Consider the following 19,839-nt stretch of genomic DNA (forward strand, 5'->3'; position numbering starts at 1 on the left):
AGAGTGAGAGAGAGAGATATGGAATCATCAAAGTTTGGATGATGGAACAACACACAGACAAACAATAGGTGGGAGTGAAGGGAAAGTCACAGCCAAAGGTTTCCTGGGGTTGGGAGGTGTAAGATCAGTACAAGGGCAGTGATCATTTGAGTTAATGAAGTAAAGTGCAACTCCACCACTAATGTTTGAGTGGGTGTGGTCGAGGGAAGCATTGAGAAGGTGGAGTGGGGAGGGTTTCAGAAAAGGGGGGACATGAAGCTTTCAAGGGGTGGGGTGAGGGGGGGGAGCATAAAGAGGGGATATAAAGTGATTCAAAATTCCTGATTGCTGATTGCAAATTCCTGATTGCTGATTCCAAGTTCCCAAATTGGTCAAACGGAAATAAAGATTATGGGATGGGAGGTAAGATTTTTTGTTGAAGGCAGGGAGAAAGGTGGTGCTGTATGTGTGTCAGGAGGGTTGGTGGACCAAGCACTTAGCGGCCAGACAATTTTGTAAAAATAATCTTTGTGAAGAAGTAGAAGAGGAATGGAAGAATGTTTTGAGGAGTGAAAAAAAAACAATTGTGTTTTTATGTTTTTTTTGAAACGAGGAGGGGGAATTGGATAACATTGAGGAGATACAATGTTTGGGAATAAAGAAGCAAAAAAAATGAATACAGAGACAAAAGGGACACAGAATTTTCACAGTTGCGATCCGAGAAGCGGCTAGTCAGCCTTGAACATCACAAAAACGAATTCAACAAATACAGCACAACAAGGTAAGATTCAACACGGAAATTGGACAGAAACATAAACAGCAAAATAGGGACGAAGGTATAATAGAAAAACACGACGAGCCTGATTCGGAAAACTAAAGGCCCGGTCACACCTTGACGTTTTAGCCAGCGATGGCAACGTATTAAAATGTATGTAAAACGCTGGCTTACGTTGAACTTTTGATGTTTTTTTTTTTAAAGATTCGGACGTATTCATAACGAGTTGGTCGTATGCATAACATATTAGTAATGGACACAGAACATTTCGTTGTGTTATAGATAACTTATACCAACGAATGCTGAACCTGTTGTCGGCCTACACAACCGATGCCCAACGATAGTCTAACTTCGGCATAGCGCGTTGCACGCATCGCCGACGATGTCGTGACGTAGCCTATTAAAAGGCTGACGCACAACGATTCGAATCATAACTGCCGTAGAAATGGAAGTGTCACCATCGCGGTCACACCTTGGCGATCTTGCCAGCGTATGCCGACCTAAGAAAAATGTGTCTAAAACGTTGGGGCACGTCAAATACGGTATGAGTAAGTTTGGTATACGTGAGTACAACGCTAAAGTACGCTATCATACGTCGTAGTAAGTAGAGTACGTCAAGAAATTTTAAACATGTTCAAAATTTTACGACGTACTCTGCGTATGACACACGTTCCGCATGCGATGGGGATAAGTTTTACACACGATATGTGGACGCTTACACACGTCCACAAAGGCTACTTATAAGCTACTCATAAGTCGAAACACGTCGCGGTAATGTCTTTTTTATGCGAAACTTATTTCTAACTTATGTTTGACGTGCTTTGAACCAATTCTTGACGTAGTCCCAACACACATCGATGTATGTAGACGTATTCCAATGACGTCTTCCGGTCGACAAAAAAAAAAAATTAACGTGTTTCTAGGTTACAACTGCCATATAAAGACGTGTTCCCAGCGGTTTTGGGAATTGGTATATAAAAATGCTGCTCATAAAAGGGGAACCCAACAGTGTTTTCGAGTCCTTTTTGAGTCGATGTCCATGTCAGCAGTAACAGTATCAGTATCAGTATTAGTATTAGTATTAGTATTAGTATTAGTATTAGTATTAGTAGTAGTTTGTTCATGTTGGCAGTAGTAGGTGGGTGTGAGGGGGAGGGTGTGGGTTATGATGGATCCTCCTTGCGTCCGCGTGTCCACGGGTAGGTTCATAGGCTGCCACTCAACGATTTTAATGGCTGCATCCCCACTATTGAAAGTAGACGCTTGCGCTCAACAATTGAATTTTTTTTTCCACTCAACGACTTTTAAACGGTACCACTCAGCTATTTTCATTGTTTACAATGAACGATTTAAATTGCTGTCACTCGCCTTTGTTTTTTGACGCTGGGGTTTGGAAATTTGAAGCGTTTCTTCTGAACGTGTTAAAATGCTCAAACTCGACTATTTTAAATAGACGCTGCCGATGGACAATTGGAATCATAGCCAAGCTAGACATCGAAGTGTGAACATCCTCGTCATGCCGAAGAAAAGTTTGAAGAATGCTGCAAATAAGTGTCCTGGCCGTGGCCGTGGACGCTGACGCAAGGACGATCCCCATTATACCGACGTCTTTCAGCCTATGAGTAACTTAAAAGTAACGTCTGTCGACGTGTGGCAACGATCGCGTAACGTGCCAACAACACGTTAATCATAGGTTAGAAATAAGTTTCGGGTACGCTAAACATTACCTCGGCGTGTCTCAACTTATGATTAACTTACAAGTAGCATGTGTTGACGTCTGTCAACGATCGCAGACCGTGCATACAACTTGTGGCCAGCGTAGCGGAACGTGTGAGTCATACGCCGGCATACGTCGTGAAATTTCAAGCATGAAAAAATTTGAGAACAACCAAAAAGTACAACGTTTAAAGCCAGCGTACAACGACGTATGGCAGTGTTTTTCAGCGTGCTCTCAATGTTATCAAAACTTACCCATAACGTATTCAACGTTTGCCAGCGTTTTAGAAAAAAAATTCAAAAATCGGCATACGTTGGCTAAAACGTCAAGGTGTGACCGGGCCTTTAGCTTCAATGAGGTGGAAGCGCAGAAGCAGATTCGACCAACCCATGAAAAAGAAAACCCCAAACCACAAACTTGCATCAATGAATTTTACTCTGCTTTACACGATGCACACTCTATTCTGAAATAAATTTACTCGATACACATTTACATGTTATGTGAGGGGGGAAGATACACAATAATTACGATACACAATAATTGAGGAGGATTAGGTCAGAGTAAACATCCAAAGGTCTAAATGTGTTTGACAGATGTTCTATGATCGTTTGTAGTTCTCAACCAAAGCTCAGATGGGATAGCTCACACTAATGGCAGTTTATGGTTCCATCGAATTCTATCAAACTTTACAAAGAATCAAAGCTCGGGGTGTAGACCATTTCAGTGGCAAACATCTAATGAACCATCGTGCGACCTCGATTAACCACACGGATATCCTTGTGAATGACACAATGTCATGTAAATGCTCAACTTTGCATTTGCTTTGGTAAAATGTCCTGGTGGTATGCGCAAGTACCATTGCTATGACTACAAACCTCTGTGAAGCTGTGCGGATGGAGATGCGAGCAGGCAGAGTGGAAGAGCGTCCACTTGTTGCCTCGGGTGGTGCTGTAGAACCAAGTGCGTTGGAGAGGAATGTGGCAGAACCTACAGGTCAAAACAACACAAGTTCTTAGAGATAATCGAAAAACGTAAATCAAAATGCAATGAAGAATTCCTTAAGGGAGATTGCATGCTCAACACACACTTTGGGCCCTCCAACATAGAACACTTAAACAGTCAGAGCTTTGAGGTTTGTGCAACACCTTCAAGCTGTCTCATCTGGGTTTGAATCCTGGCCCAGAATTTAACTATCACCCTCATGTTTCGCATGCAGGGTGAGGCACCAATGTGTGTGCCAGCCATCTGAAAGATGGTGAGCTGGAGAATCTGGTTGTTGGTGGACGTTAATAATAATAATGAAAATTCAATCATAGAGCGACACTTGGCAAAATGGAACGGCACTCGGTAGAGCACATTCCTCCGCCAGGCCGAATAGTTAACATTTTGTATCCCACTGATAGGCTGGATCTGAATACAGACCTGAAGCAAATTCAAATTGGCTTGTTCTTGATAGCTAACCCACTCATCCACCTCGTTTTCTCACAAGTCATCCACAACTTTTAAAGATATCATGCCATACATATTTTTTGGCCCAATCTCTCAATGGTGAAGAATCACTTTAAAACATTCTCAGATCCAGATCTGGATCTTCCCAAAATTAAGCGTTGCTGTCCTTGGCCGCTCACCGACACACAAAATTTCAGAATGATTGTAATGAAAATCCATCCATCCATCCATTGGGACCATACTCTGTGCAGAGCATTGGTGCTGCCTGAGCAGTCTCCTTGGCTATTAGGCACAATCCTGTACGGGTCACCACTCCGACACAGTATTCCAGCAAGCTGGCACTCATTTTGCCAACCTTGGAAGGACAACAAGCAGAGTAAAAACCCCACCTGGTATTAATTCAACAGCCAAGTGGGATTTGAACTCAAGATCCTCAGATCCCAAACCAACCACCATAACCATTAAGGAGGAGATTGGGACCATACTCTATGCAGAGCGTTGATGCTGCTTCAGCAGTCTCCTTGGCTATTGGGCACAATCCTGGACGGGTCGCCACTCCGACACAGTGTACCAGCATGCTGGCACTCATTTTGCCGACTTCGGAAGGATGACAGGCCGAGTTAACCCCACCTGGTATTAATTCAAAAGCTGAGCGGGATTTGAACTCAAGACCTTAGTATCCAAAGCCCAGCACCCAAACCATTAAGCCAACACCAGATATATGTTGCAATAAAAACTGTGGCCAAAAATCGTGTTTTGAGACAGACAGACAGACAGACAAATGCCACAGAACAACATACTTGGCGAAATATTTTTTTCGCCAAGTAATAATATTAGTTACCCTCCAAGGAGCTTTGATAGAGGAGGAGGCCATTATTAGGGCAATCAAAAAATACCTATATCATGGAACCATTTATCGATCTCAATCAGAGTGCATTCCCAGGCAACAAGCTCCATCGTGTGAAGCGTGTTGAAGCTTAATATAAAATTCTGGAATGATTTTGTGATGTACTGGGCCCAGAATGTGTGTTGCGAGCAAGATTACAAATGTCAGCATTGCACTGCATTGCTATAATTTCTATGACTGACACTTTTAAATAACTGATGTGATATTTGAAATCTACCAGTTGGCAAATAGTATTTTTGAGATGACTTTTGAACTTACTCAAAAACGTGCAGAGAAAACTGTCTGTTTGGCATCGATTTACCGAATCAGATTGAGCGCATTGCAATAGCTCGAATTGCTGTACAATGTTGTTGTGCTGTGATAATCTTGTAGATGATGATGATGATGATGATAATTGAATAAAATACCAATGTATTAGAAAGAGAGAGAAGCTTTTAGGAATAGCATGAGCGAGAGATTATAAACGAGTTATACTCTTGAAGGCAATTCAATGAAGTACTTGAAGGTTTGTGCTCAGAAAGCTCATTATGAGCCACATGGATTCCATTAGGCTTATTTGGAAAGATTTTAAAATGTTCAGCATGTTCTGCACATTCTTCCACCATTAAGTTTACAATTATGATTGAAGGTGATTATTTCTCCAATTCCTATTCAAAAGGACATTTAAAACATCCAAATTTATCCCAAGGAAATCCTCATGATCTACTTTAGCATGTATAGAGAACATTGAATTGAGATAAAAGTTTTAGCTGAAAAAAACACTTTGAGACATCCACCGATCAGCGTTTTCTCTACACTACAACGTGTAATCCATTCGGGAAGTTGGATCAAAAATTGCTCGATGTCAAGCGATCTGTATCGATGATTGTCAGCACACTCAATGTGAATTAAAAGCTCGAAATTTATTGACTGCAACGGTGCACAACGGCCTACTACCTGGAATAGAAAGTAAAGTATTAAAAACATCTCCATGTAAGCAGAAAAGGTGATTCAATCAAACAATTAAGATCACCCGAGTTACACGAGCAGACCGAATATCATTTGAATGGAAGCTCTCAGAATTTAAACAAGTAACCAACTCATTTTTAGCTCACATGTAGCCCTGTGGTTGATCAGTGCCCCAGACGAGATACTCTTCTAGTCTTGGGGGATTTCAATGCATCGATTGGAACTGACAGGGATGGTTATGAGGTGTGTGTTGGTCCCCATGGGTCTGGAACTGTGAACCTGAATTGCACTAAGTTCCTTGACTTTGCAATAAGTCATGGATTTCAGGTGGCTGGTTCATGGTTTCAGCACCCACAGGTTCATCGCTGGACTTGGTATTCCAACGCTGGTGGAGTGGCAAAGGAGATTGATCAGGTGCTCATTGATGGTCGTTGGAGGATGATCCAGAACTGCAGTGTCCGCCAGAGTGCTCAGTTCCTCAATACCGACCACATGGTTGTTGTAGCAACTCTAAAGTTGCAGCATAAATCCAGGAGAATGGTACCTTACCAGCTTAGGCTAGATGTTCGCAAGCTCAAGGCTGAGAGGGTAACTGAGGAGATTGTGAACAGGCTGAGTGGAGTTTTGGGGGGTCTGGGTGCTTTGGAGAATCCTGAAGAGTTGTGGAGCGCCTTCAAGACCACCACACTTGATGTTGCCGGTGGATGTCTTGGAACTCACCAAAGGACGAAGACAAATTTTGTCTCTCAAGGAACACTAGGTACCATTGACAAGAGTCACAGGGCCAGGCTTAATGGCAGAGCTGAGCTGTTCAGGAAGCTGAGGTGTAAAACTGTACGTGCACCAAGGGTGGACAAGGAGGCCTATGTGTGAGGAATCTGTGAGGGGGTAGAGCATCACCTGGAGTCAAGTGATTCTCGTCCTACTTACAGGGGAATTCATGCATTGTGTTCCTCCAAGCTCATCCCTCGGTGTACTGCAGTTAGAGCAGAGAGTGGTAGGCTCTTGACAGAGGAGTCTAAAGTGAAGGCCCACTGGGCCAGTTACTTTGAGCAGCTGCAACAGGCTGATCCACCAGCTGTCAAGTTGGATGTTAGTGGTGTTATTATCCCGATTGCTGACCCTGCAATCACCTATGATCCACCTTCATTTGCGGAAGCACAGGCTGTGTGAACCAGTTGAAATGGGGGTAAAGCTCCAGGGATCTGTGGCATCCATGCTAAATTTCTCAAGGCTGGTGGAAATGCTGCACTCATGTCATTGCATGCAATTCTGTGCTCTGCCTGGAACACAGGCATCATCCCAACTGACTAGGAGAGGAGCCTTGTTGTCCCTCTCTGGAAAGAGGAAGGTGATCACCACGAATCCAACAACTTCCGAGGGGTGACGTTGCTCTCAGTGCCGGGCAAGGTCTTTGCTCAGATAATTCTTGATAGGGTTCGCCACCATCTGCTTGAGCACCAGCGTCCAGAGCAGTCAGGCTTTACACCAACGAGGTCAATGATTGATCGTATCCTTGCTCTTCAGGTCCTCACTGAATGCAGATGAGAGTTTTGGCAGGGGCTGCTTGCAGCCTATGTTGATCTCTGCAAAGCCTTTGATTCAGTGAATATGCATGTCTTCTGGAGGATTCTTGGTCTTCGTGAGGTGCCACAAAAACTGTTAAATCTGATGACTGAACTATACTCTGGCACTGAGAGCGCTGTGAGATGTGGTGATAACATGTCCGACTTATTTCCAGTTGTTACTGAAGTTCATCAGGGGTGTATACTGGCCCCCACATTTTTCAGTGCTTGTGTGGACTGGATTCTGGGGAGGATGTTGGAGAGACCAAGCTGCGGTGCATCAATTGGGAATGTCAAGATCTCTGACCTTGATTTCGTAGATGATTCAGTCATCGTTGCGGAGACTCTGGATATCATTTTGGGGTCCCTCACAATGCTGAATGAGGAGTCAGATCTGCTGGGATTATGGGTTTCCTGGGTCAAAACTAAGATCCAGGATTTCAATGACATATTGGATGCTGCTATCTTGTCTGTACCTGTTTGTGGTGAGGATGTTGAGGATGTTGAGGTCACGGAGAGATTCACTTACCTTGGCAGTGATATTCATATCTCTGCTGGCTGTGAGACAGAGGTCAAAAGACGTCTAGGTCGGGCCTGGGGAGTCATGGCACTGCTGGTACCTGTGCAGGAGGATGAAAGTCCGAGTCTTCGGGTCCTTGTTGCTTCCAGTCTTGCTCTATGGATGTGAGACTTGGACTCTGACCAGGGATCTGAGACAGAGAATTAATTATTTTGGGACCAGATCTCTTCGGAGAATCCTTGGATATCGCTCGTTGGACTTTGGGTCTACCGAGTGGTTTCCGAGAGAGTTTCAAAGATTTGTTGCCTGCATAGTCCGTGAGTGTGAGCTACGGCTGGATGGACATGTCACTCATTTTCCTGATACTGATCCTGCTCACTAGATTCTCTGAGCGAGGGAGCCTCATGAGTGGAGGAGGCCAATGGGCTAACCACGTGCCTCGTGTTTGCAGCAGGTTGATCTGCATCTCAAGGAGATGGGGATGGGCCAGGAATCTGCCTGGGGGATGGCCAGACGGAGGCCCCTGGAGTCCCGGCGGAAAGTGGTCGCAGTGACGCGCTGGTCTGGCGCATACTTCCATACCTGACCTGACCTGGCCTTTTAGCTCACCTGGACTTTAGTCCAGTGAGGTTATGTGATCGAGCAGTGGCTCCAGATCAGTGAGTCAGTCAGTCAGTCCGTAAACACTTCAGTCATTATCGCTTGAACCAAACACATGATTTTGATGAAACTTGGCCACAACGTTTGTCACCCATGATGTACCAAAATGTATCAACCGCATCAAAATCAGTGCTCATTGAAAGGGTCTATGGAGAGGTGGGGTTTTGTGCCCCCAAAATAGGTATTTGTTCTCTTCTCTAATACCACAAACACGATTTCAATAAAACTTGACCACAACCTTCATCACCCGTGATATACAAAAGTTTGTTCACGGCATTTAAACAACAACAACAACAACAACAACAGGGTCTAATGGGGTTTGTGGGGGGGGGGGGGGTTTGAGTGACTGTTGCTCCTGATCCAGGTGAGCTTCAGGACATGCAGTCTTATTATTTTTCATGAGACAATACCAAAATTTCAGCCATTGCTACTTATTCTGGAAGGTGATTTCACATTTGGCTTATGCGCTCACACATTAGCCTTGTGACTTGGGTGTACTAATGTAAGAATCGAGTGTGCCCGTCAAATGCAAACAATGTGAAAACATGCCTGGCGTTTTGCAAAAACAAACAAGAAATCCATCTGCTGATAATAATGCAAACAAAATTCATAGCAAGACGAGAACATTTTAAAAGCTGGAGCCTCACTAGGGCTTGTATATTGTGTGATATTTCAGAACAAACTTTATATGAAAACAGATCTGCACATATCCACAAACCAATTACATTGCGTGAGGTTAAACACTCATGTTTATGTATGATCACCATAAAGTGCATTCCTTTTTACTTCCTCGAAAAAAAGGTTGATGATAATCCATCTTACTTGTACTCTGAGTGCAACGTTTCGAACCATCCTCAGCATCATCATCATCATCATCATCTGCTGAAGAAACAAAAAAACAGGAAGTTTTTACACAACTTAAACAACATGACTATCCCTCAAACAAATGTACAACGGTTGAGTTAGTATTATTCAGCAATTGTAAATGAAAAAGCAAGAAACTCATACTTACTGTTTTATAATTCTTAAATTAATTTCAGTCGGCCTGTTTGCTGTTCCCATCTGAGTACCTAGCTCACGATGCTGGGATCCCACGTTAAAATCCTGTATGTACGGTAGTCTCATTATAACCAGCATATGTTTTTAATGGACTACTCATTAAATATATAATTTAATATACTGAGAATCCACTGACTCCACACCCCCACCATACCGCAACTCCCAAAAACAAGCGGGACCCCATAGTGTTCAGGGTGTGTGTGTGTGTGTACAACATTCCACTCTGACATTGGCCAAATAAAACTACAAGATAGTCTACACACAGTCAAAATAGTCTTTCACTGCACACAGCTTGTCTTGCACTTCGTGTTGAGCCACATTCATGCTTCTCAAACTAACCATAATAAAATCTTCCTTACTTTTGCTGAAAATGGCTGAATGCATTAATATATTTTTTTTTTAATCCATTTTCGTCCACGTTGTATGGAGTTGAAATTTGTTGGTTAAAACAAAATTGTCCACCAAAAGTGCATTTCATCGTCAGCTAGTGTTTATTCCAATATGATTCTACTCTAATATGTTGATTCTTCTGTCATATCCTATTGTACTTGCAATTCATTGGAAAAAAGTACATTGAAGGTTCCATATATCCGTGTCGTGTATGTGATATACATGTGTTCCAACTCTTCTGTGAGCTCCAGAGTTTAGGCAATTAAGAATGACCGACATATTAAACAAAGGCTTTTATAAAACATACAATAATCTCGTGATAATAAACAAGGCAGCTTTTTCTCTTTGCACCTATTGCGCTATTGTTGGTGTGAATTACACTGACCAGACAAGCAGCAGTGACCACAATGAAAACCAAAGTTGTGTTTGACGGTTGTGGAGTATGGGAGAATGAAAAATGTTGAAGCCATATTTTGCGGTGTCCCTCCAGTCCTATGCGGCGAAGGTATTTTAACTCATGGCATGCAGCATTCTCTTCTGGCCAGGAGCATAATTTAGTACAGATGGGGCATGTTAGACCCGCTCAGGTTCTGCTCTGAAAGCAATAGGCAAGCTGCTAGCATCCAGCAGGAGGCCAGCCATGACTGATTGACACCAGGAATCAAACTGAAGCTTCCCACTCGCACATTTAGCGCCAACACTGTTCCAGCTGTGCCAGATGAATCATATCAAACGATATTTTCCTCTGCTCTTCTCAAAGTACTTGGGGAAATTTGGCAAATTGTCACCTGGTTCACATATACCTTGTGTGTAATACAACTACACTGATGTCCACAAGCCTGGTGTTGGTTTAATGGTTAAGATGGCTGACTTAAGATCTTAGGGTCTTGAGTTTGAGCCCCTGTCCCACCGTTGCAATAACACCAGGTGGGTTGACTCAGCCTGTCATCCTTCTAAGGTTAGCAAAGTGAATACCAGCTTACTGGTAACAGGCACAGTCGCAATTCCAGAAAGTGATGCAACCAGCAGCCATAGGCTGCATACGAAACAACAACTGATGTTCAAGTATGTTTGGATACCCGATTAGTAATGTGCTTCATAATGAGGATTCTGGAGAGTTCTCTGATCCTCGAAAGATACTGTGCCAATAGGAGATGCTGCACTTGAGAGAACACATTCTCGTGTGTTCACTCTCAACATTTTTCAATACTGACGTTAAGGTATTAATTAAGCCGGTTGTTCTATCTGCACTCCATTATGCCTAAATTAACTTATAGTAACTTTCATGATATTGATCCTTTAACCAGACCCACAACCAAAATATTTTGCCATTTGAAGAAACCAATTGCATTGCGGTATTACAAGGTGAGATAATAAAATTAAAACAATATGACATACGCATGAGAGACCAAACAGACTCTTACTGTGCCTGTGATTTTTGGATAAAAATACACCATTTGAGAGAAATATATAAGCAAAGAATGGAAGAATCAAGGGAGTCACTTAATTGGGTTTTCTGTCTTGAAACAGCAATCGGTTTGTTTTTAACAAATCAGACATTTTAACAAACACGAAAGAAAGGTAAGCAAAACAACACATTTTAATATATTTATATCTGTACTAGCGGGGTATGCTGACACATTGTAAGCAATAACGAACCGTGCTTCCCCATTGTCTCAGGTCGCTCACCTGCATTTGATTTTAAATTTATTTATTTTCATTTTTTTTCATTCATTTATATTTTAATTTGCGGATGCTTTCCGATGGTTCTGTGATTTTTCCTGGTGTGTCGGCTTCGATGTCCATCTACACCCAAAATTCCCTTGCTTCCCCATTGTCTCAGGTCACTCAACTGCAATTTTTTCAAATTTTTTTCATCTTATTTTCATTTATTTATCTTTTCATTTACGGATGCTTTCCGACAATTCTGTGATTTTTTTCCGAAGTATCAGCTTCAATGTCCATCGGCATACAAAATTTCAGTTTTCTGCATCACCCGGAAGGTGCCGATCTTCAATAGTCAGTCAGTGAGTGAGTCTGAGTCGGTGAATCAGTGATTGGAATGAGCTTTATATACAGGGTGGTGCAGAGCCGACTGACACATTGCAGACCACTCTCCTGTCCGGGGGGTGGGGTGGAAATTTTGGGGTCGTAGGACCGTTTTTCGAAGACAATGCACTGCAACTGGTGGAAGGCCACCTTCATGATTTTATCTATCATGAATAATAAAATTTCAAGCTTTGAACATAAACCTTGTGAGTTTCAATTGTCGAGTATCCAAATGTGTCAGTCGGCTCTGCACCACCCTCTATTAGATGACAGAAACTGTTTCCCATTGAATATAAATATTTTGTACTAAAACAGATCACTGTAAAAAGTAATCAATTTTACAATCAAACACCAGACTCGTATGGCAGCTGGTCATGAGGCGATACTAATATGGTGAAGAACCGAGAAAGCAACAACATGAGTTATTATTTTAACCATAACGTGAGCATCATGGTTAGAGCGTCGGCAGTGAGTCTGGGGGGGGGGGGCGGAGGGGGCAGCGGTTTGAATCCAAGACTTTTAAAATGTTACAAGGTGCTTCCTTGGTTGAGGCTCAGCCTTAAAGGATAAAGCATGGATAAACCACAAGCTTTGGCATCCATGGGGATGGAGGAAATTCCTCCTTAATTGCCCCAGTGAATGTTAAGAGCAAAGAGACGTCATAAAAGTGGCATCAACAGTACCCAGAGTGCTCTTCGAAGTGACGTCGCTTGCCCAAGCCCAGTGTCTGTGTTTCTTTGAAGTCACATCCAGTACTGTCTCATGTGTGTGCACGATTTGTGTTTCAGATCCTCCACGAGCCTTAAACCATTTACAGAGTAAAAAAGGAAGTTCCAAGGATACAGGTTTTATCAGAAATTTTTTTTTTTACCACTGCACCCTCGCCATGTGAATTAGCTATCGGTGTGCTATTTCTGGCAGTAGCAAAGTTCTGCTATCATGGTTAATCAAAAATTACCCAACGATGTCAACAAGAGCAGCTGGGATTGGAGAGTACCAATGAGCATGCTCTGCAATTGCAAAAAATGATATTATGTGATGCACGACGGTACATTGCTTTTCCGCAAACAGGAAAGCTATTTGTAACCATTTTATCTGATAAATTCGCCTGTTACTCCCACTAACAAGCCTGGAAACGCTTCTCACACTCCATGTCGAGGCAGAAAATGGCAGCCGTATTTGTTAAGAGCTGTATTATTCAAGCGATCCCAACCAGATTGCGCAAAGGTATTACATAACGAGTTCTCTCGTCTGGATTTGATTCCCAACACGACAAACTGTAGGATTGGCGATCCACAGGCAGGATGTTACATCACAAAGTGCACCATCCCTCCAATGGATGTTAAGCTGGGTGTTCAGTCTGCAAACATTCGTCGGAAGATGTGAAAAATCCCACGGTCTCCTGGTCTCTATCTCTGGCACCCTAAACCAATTACAAATTCCTACCTAAGACTGGCAAGCTGGTTTATGAAATTAGAATTTTAAGCCTGGCCAGACAGTTCATGAAAGATTTGGCCAAAACATCCCTCTTGGCTCATCCCTCAGGAAGGTGAGATTAATTGGGGCGTTAAAATAGTAGTAGTGGCAGTTGTGGAAGGAGAATAAGAATAAGAAGAAGAGTAAGGAGGAGAATAAGACTAAGAAGAATAAGGAGAATAAGAATAAGAAAAATAAGGAGGAAAATAAGACGAATAATAAGGAGGAAAATAAGGCGAAGAAGAATAAGGAGGAAAATAAGACTAAGAAGAATAAGAAAAATAAGGAGAATAAGACTAAAAAGAATAAAGAGGAGAATAAGACTAAGAAAAATAAGGAGGAAAATAAGACGAAGAAGAATAAGGAGAATAAGACTAAGAAGAATAAGGAGGAGAATAAGACGAAGAAGAATAAGGAGGAGAATAAGACTAAGAAGAATAAGGAGGAGAATAAGACTAAGAGGAATAAGGAGAATAAGAATAAGAAAAATAAGGAGGAGAATAAGACTGAGGAATAAGGAGAATAAGAATAAGAAAAATAAGGAGGAAAATAAGACGAAGAAGAATAAGGAGGAAAATAAGACGAAGAAGAATAAGGAGGAAAATAAGACGAAGAAGAATCAGAAAAATAAGGAGAATAAGACTAAGAAGAATAAGGAGGAGAATAAGACTAAGAAGACGAAGAAGAAGAAAAAGAAGAAGAAGAACCTGGATTATTTCAGTGATGAATGTATTCATTGGCATATCCAATGATAGAAAGTAAATCAGTCCATCAAACATTTACCAAATCTTGTGAACAGTTGAATCAGGTACCTGACAATGCAATGGATTTAAACTTTTAATTTAAGTCTGACAAAAATATGTTTACTCTTGTGGGAAATGAGGTGTGGCTGAGATTTAGATCGTCAGCCAATTTTACACTGACGAAGGGCTGAAGCTCAAAATGTCAGCCACGGCCTTATTTTTACCCTGGCAGAAAATCATACGTGTACCAACTTTTAGTTGAGCAAATGTCAAGCACTAATAGGGTCCATGTGCTACACCCCCACTGTTCTGAAGACAACAAACAACTAACCACTCCCTGGCCACTTCCCAAAACCTCCACCCAGCCATCACCCCTCACTTTTACTCCCCATTGGGCCTACACCATCCTTGAAAAGTTTGGTCACAATCAATTAAAGCAGTTAAACAACATACCCTTCCCCCTATTCCAAATTCCCCCTTAAATCTGAAAATATATGAAAGCAAATAACTTCATTTCTTCATCACTAACTCCTGTTTTGGCCTAAACTATCCCTAACAAGTTTGATGGTGATCACTCAAGGCATGACAGAGACCCCCTCCTACCCAATATTCCAAATCCCCCCTTAACTGAAAAATCTATAAAAGCTAATAAATAAATTTGTCACTACAAATTCCCCGTCGGGCCTCCATTATGCAATCCACGTTTGGTCGCATCGCGACCAAAAATAGGACTGACACAAATAGCTGGACTTCGATATATATATATATATATATATATATATATATATATATATATATATATATATATATATATATATATATATATATATATATATATATATATATACACACACACACACAGTAGACTAGGCGTAAGTCGTCACCATCGGGACCAAGAAAAAAGTGACGACTTAGAAATGTGACGACTTGCGCGTATGCGAACATTCATGATGACTGTGGGGTGAAGGATGAAGTCGCGCGTGGCCTGGACACATATGTGTGAGAGCCGGCTATTGTACCAAAAGGAAAACACAATCCTCGGGGCATAGGTGGGGGTGAGTTGGTGAGTTGGAAAGTGATCAAGCAAAGATGGAATTCATGAATCAGTTTATCAAAAGTAAAGATAATGAACAACTCTGTAAGACAACTCGTATACCATCGGTGATGGTATGGTGACAAATTACATGACACACAGTCATCGTGGTGATGATTACCACTCAATGCCTATGTGTAAGTGAGTGCGGTAATGTACAAAACAAGCCAAGATAAAACCATGATCGGACTTCAACACTAAGCTCGATCGATCCTTTACTTCTTCGCGCAGTAATCCGTTATGTTTGAATGCCTCAAACTCTTGGGCATCTGGTGCATGAGAAAGGATTCAAACCGGTCATTGTATTCCATGATGTTGGCTGGGCAATCCTCCACCGAAAGACAGTATTGGCCGAATATTTGGCCGAATCGGCCGAAACCGAATATTTGGCTGAGCCGACATTTGCCGAAACCAGATGATGAGCACGTCATCGACATCTTCAAAGGACACACATTTCACGCATTTCACACTTCCCACCGGCCTCACGATCTTCTCCACTTGTCCAAATATCTTGCCCTTATTATTCAAGATATCGTTCAATGTCTGCCGTTTGATGTCGAACTTCTCGGCTATGTCTGTTTTCTTCATCAGTGGATTTGCCTCACAAAACTAGATAATGTCGTATTTTTCTTGGTAGGTTTTAGTTGTAAGCTTACGCTTAGTCGCCATTGTCCTGCCTGCAGTGCGATCAACGTGTGTACGCAGTTATAAATAGCCTATCACTGGCGGTGTAAACCAATGAGCGAGCATCACGATTCCATGAAATCGGGCTTCTCATGAGGCAGCAGTTCAGTGTGACGAGTTAGGAGTGGTAATTTACTTGAGTTTCCATTACGTGGGAATGGACAACATCTGACGACTAAGACGAAGTGACGACTTAGAAAGGGATGACCCTTTATTCAAAGGGATTTAACATGAGATAAATTCGGGACTTTTTGACGCTGCCGACTTAGGCGAAGTGACGAGTTACACGCTGCCGACTTACACCTAGTCTACTGTATATATATATATATATATATATATATATATATATATATATATATATATATATATATATATATATATATATATCCACACACACACACACACACACACACACACACACACACACACACACACACACACACACACTACTCCCATATTTTACTCCCCATTGCCCCCCATTATGTCTGCATAATTTGGTTGCGATCACTTCAGCTGCAAGAAAGATCATTCCCTCCCCACCCAACCCCTCCCTCCACCCCCACACAATGTCACTCCCCATGGCCTACATTATGTCCACCAAGTTTGGTGGTGCTACCATTTTCTTTTATACAAGACATCAGAAAATGGACATACAGGTAAACACAAAAACTGAGTGTGACAATAAAGGAAGCTTTGTGTTTGTGTTCAGCTTTGCCTATTGGGAGACTTGTTAGTAAACGCACTGCACAAGAACCAAAAGTCCATTGTTTTTCGTTTTATTGTCTGCCAATGCAGACTGACACAACTCATCTTCACAGGGACAAGTATACCATTGTAATTGACTCGGCAGCCTGATCTATTAAATCACTTGCTCGAGAACCAGCTTACAAGAGTATCCAGATGTCATGGGTGGGATTTGTAGGTTACCCCAGAAATGGAAATATCCATACTACATGTTGAGGTAATAACACAAATTTAAGCTTCAAACATGATTCCGGAGTAGAAAGGGTGATTATTTTGTGGCCCAACAAGGAAAAAGCTATACAATCACTTTTATTCCACTTTATTTCTCAACATGATCTCCTTTCCTGGCAATGCACTTCATCAGTCGATCCTCTAGCCTGGCTGTGCCCATTCTGAAGAACTTGTCATGCCCCTCTAGGAAGTCCTCCATAGCTGCCATCACAGCATGGTCATTCTCATAGTTGTTCCCCTGCCAGACAGGACTAGATCTGGTGAGTAGTGTGGGTGTGGCAGAAATTCATACCCACAGTTTGCACTGGCCACCAGAAATTGGGCTGTGTATGGAGAGGCTTTGTCCTGAAGAAGCAGCACCCTCTGTTCAGGTTCTCCTCACCTATTTTGCTTGATTGCATCACACAACCTGACACAGTTCATCAGAATAATACTCCTTATTATTAGTATTTTCATTTTCTAAGAAGTCTACCATTATCACACCATCACAATCTCAAAACACAGCAGCCATGACCTTTCCAGCTGATGATGTCCTCTTGAACTTTTGAGGTGGTGGGCCCTGTGTGTTTCCACTGCATGCTCTGTTGCTTTATCTCAGGATCAAAGTGGTGAACACATGTCTCATCCTGCTCACTATCCACTGGAGGAAGTGGTCTGGATCGGCAGGAAAATGGTCCAACAGCTCATGGGAAATGTCCAGATGAGCTCTTTTCTGGTCCACTGTCAGCATTTGGGGAGCTCACCATGCTGACGCCTTTGCCATGGCCAATTTGTCTGCGAGAATTGACAACCAAATCTGACACCCAATGTCTCAGCTATGTGTCTGATGGTTGCTCATCTGTCTTTCATCACCACTTCACCATTTCTGCCTTTGCCACCTCAACAGGACGACGTGATCTCTGTTCATCGTCGGTGTTTGTTCTGCCAAGCTTGAACTCAGCTACCCAGTTCTTTACCATGGTTATGAAGGAGCATCATCGCCTAAAGTTGTGACGATGTCCACATGTATTTACTTGGGAAGAAAGCCTCTCTTATGCAGGTACTTCATCACAGCTCGGAGCTCTGATTCTCCATTTTGACTGAATTTAGGGGGATTCCCTACTTTGAGTCTACGCTTTGGAACATCTGCGAGCAGAAATAAGGAAACAGCAAGACATATAATAATCTTTATACTCTGCAACTGTCATCATCCTACAATGTCACCAAGTAAATTTGGCCACAAACAACCGGATCACCCCTCGTATATGCATTGATTCGGAACTAGAGCGTGGTGGTTAGAAATCAACTTCGACAGCATGAAACAGAAGTTGTATGCAGTGAACAGCACACACGTATCAAGCAAGGAGTGGACTCCACATACTGTACTCTTGGTTAAAAGGGCATGCCCATAAAATAAACGGACATTCCTTTTTAACAGCAATGTCAGCGATAGGAATGCAGGTGGAAACAAAAAATGGCTCGACCAGAACACGTGGTACCTTTTGAACACAGTTGTGCCAGCACATCTGAGAAGACATAGGTGGGAGTGTAGGGGTTGGTCTCTAAGAGAAGAATGTTGGGAGTTATTCGAGTCGTTGAATGTAAAACGTTAGTACAAATCAAAAGGAGTAAGAGATGACGGAAGCCAAGAGAGCTGCCGCTTATTCACAACGTGCATGTTAATGCAATATCGGCAGCAAGATGGAAACACGCAATAAGACGCATCTCAAATTGTTGACAAAACTTATCAAGTTCACAGGTATGCTTTTTGGAAATCAAAAATGCAGGCAAGAAAGACAAATACTTGAAGAGCTCTTGCCAGCAATGTTTAGGCCCCATTTTTCCAGGCTATTTTGAGCTTGTGTATAAATAATCTGGTAGAGAGCCAACGAGGATATCAGGCAAAGATGTATTCTGCATGGAATCGACAGAATGTTGATCGAAGTATGCCAACCGCCATACAGCTTCTCTTTGCTACCCACGGCAATTAGCATATTCCGATGAACGTTCTGTCGATTCCATCCATCGTTTCACCTGTCCGCCGACAAAGATGCATTATGGTTTTTCGGCATTTGTTTGAGCTGACGTCAATGATGATGTTAAATCGATTTATGTTCGATTATATTCGTTGTTCTTTTTAAATTTACAATCAATTTGCTCAAATTCTAGATTTACTTGCTGGAATTCAAGGCAGAGAGCAGTTCTAAAGCCATATTTGTCCGACGACTACCGTGCCATCGCGTACAGGTAGGCTGTACAAACTACAGCACAGCAAATAGGTTGGTTAAACAGATATCCATGCATATTGGTATGAGCGTTTTGGATGTAAATGAAGGAACCAAAAAAACAAGTCATAGCACATAAGGAGTGCAATGCACTGGAAATGTCACACAACAACGAGGCTTCGCAGGGCTGCTGCGTACATTGGTGTAGGTTTTGCAACGCAAGCTGAAAACAATTCTTTACTACGTGACACCAAACAGGCCATGACATGTACAGTTATGCCAATTTTCGAAGATGAACAAAAGCAGAAGTCATCCAAACACACTGGAAATAAAAAATATATATATTTAAAAAAAAAAACTTAGCAGCCAAATATTTACAACAGGAGCACACCCTGACCTCAGGAAGGCACTGTAACCTTGCAAGTCAAGAATAATTTTACATTACAATGCTGTAAATGAGGAATACGGCACATTCCTGGAAGCAATTAGGTGTGTATGTTACTGTTGATTTTTCAACGGACTTCAAAAACTGTACATTTTGCTTGGAAATAGGCCAAAATGTTACATTCTCCAGAACGGACGAATAAACGCTATAACTAAGAACTCTTATGACAGCTTTGGTTGTCAAATTGTCCAATGAATGCTG

At 42.1% G+C, this 19,839-nt stretch overlaps 1 protein-coding gene across 18 annotated transcripts in view; it reads right to left on the reverse strand.

Moving 5' to 3' along the window:
• Positions 1 to 19,839, reverse strand: part of LOC147027002 (sorbin and SH3 domain-containing protein 1-like) — a 419,639-nt gene that overhangs the window by 222,360 nt on the left and 177,440 nt on the right. For 13 of the 18 annotated variants that reach the window (XM_085882987.1, XM_085882986.1, XM_085883002.1 and 10 more), the window contains 3 exons: positions 18,468 to 18,530; positions 9,343 to 9,402; positions 3,347 to 3,458 (listed from right to left, as the gene is read on the reverse strand). In XM_085882987.1, the coding sequence (XP_085739113.1) occupies positions 3,347 to 3,458; positions 9,343 to 9,402; positions 18,468 to 18,530 (235 nt within the window). The remainder of the gene's footprint in view (positions 1 to 3,346; positions 3,459 to 9,342; positions 9,403 to 18,467; positions 18,531 to 19,839) is intronic. The other 5 variants (XM_085882998.1, XM_085882994.1, XM_085882997.1 and 2 more) reach the window with 3 other exon arrangements.

This window comes from Eptatretus burgeri, chromosome 5 (genome assembly GCF_056783735.1).
Source record: "Eptatretus burgeri isolate ZD-2024b chromosome 5, Ebu_testis_v1, whole genome shotgun sequence".
Taxonomy (NCBI): Eukaryota; Metazoa; Chordata; class Myxini; order Myxiniformes; family Myxinidae; genus Eptatretus; species Eptatretus burgeri.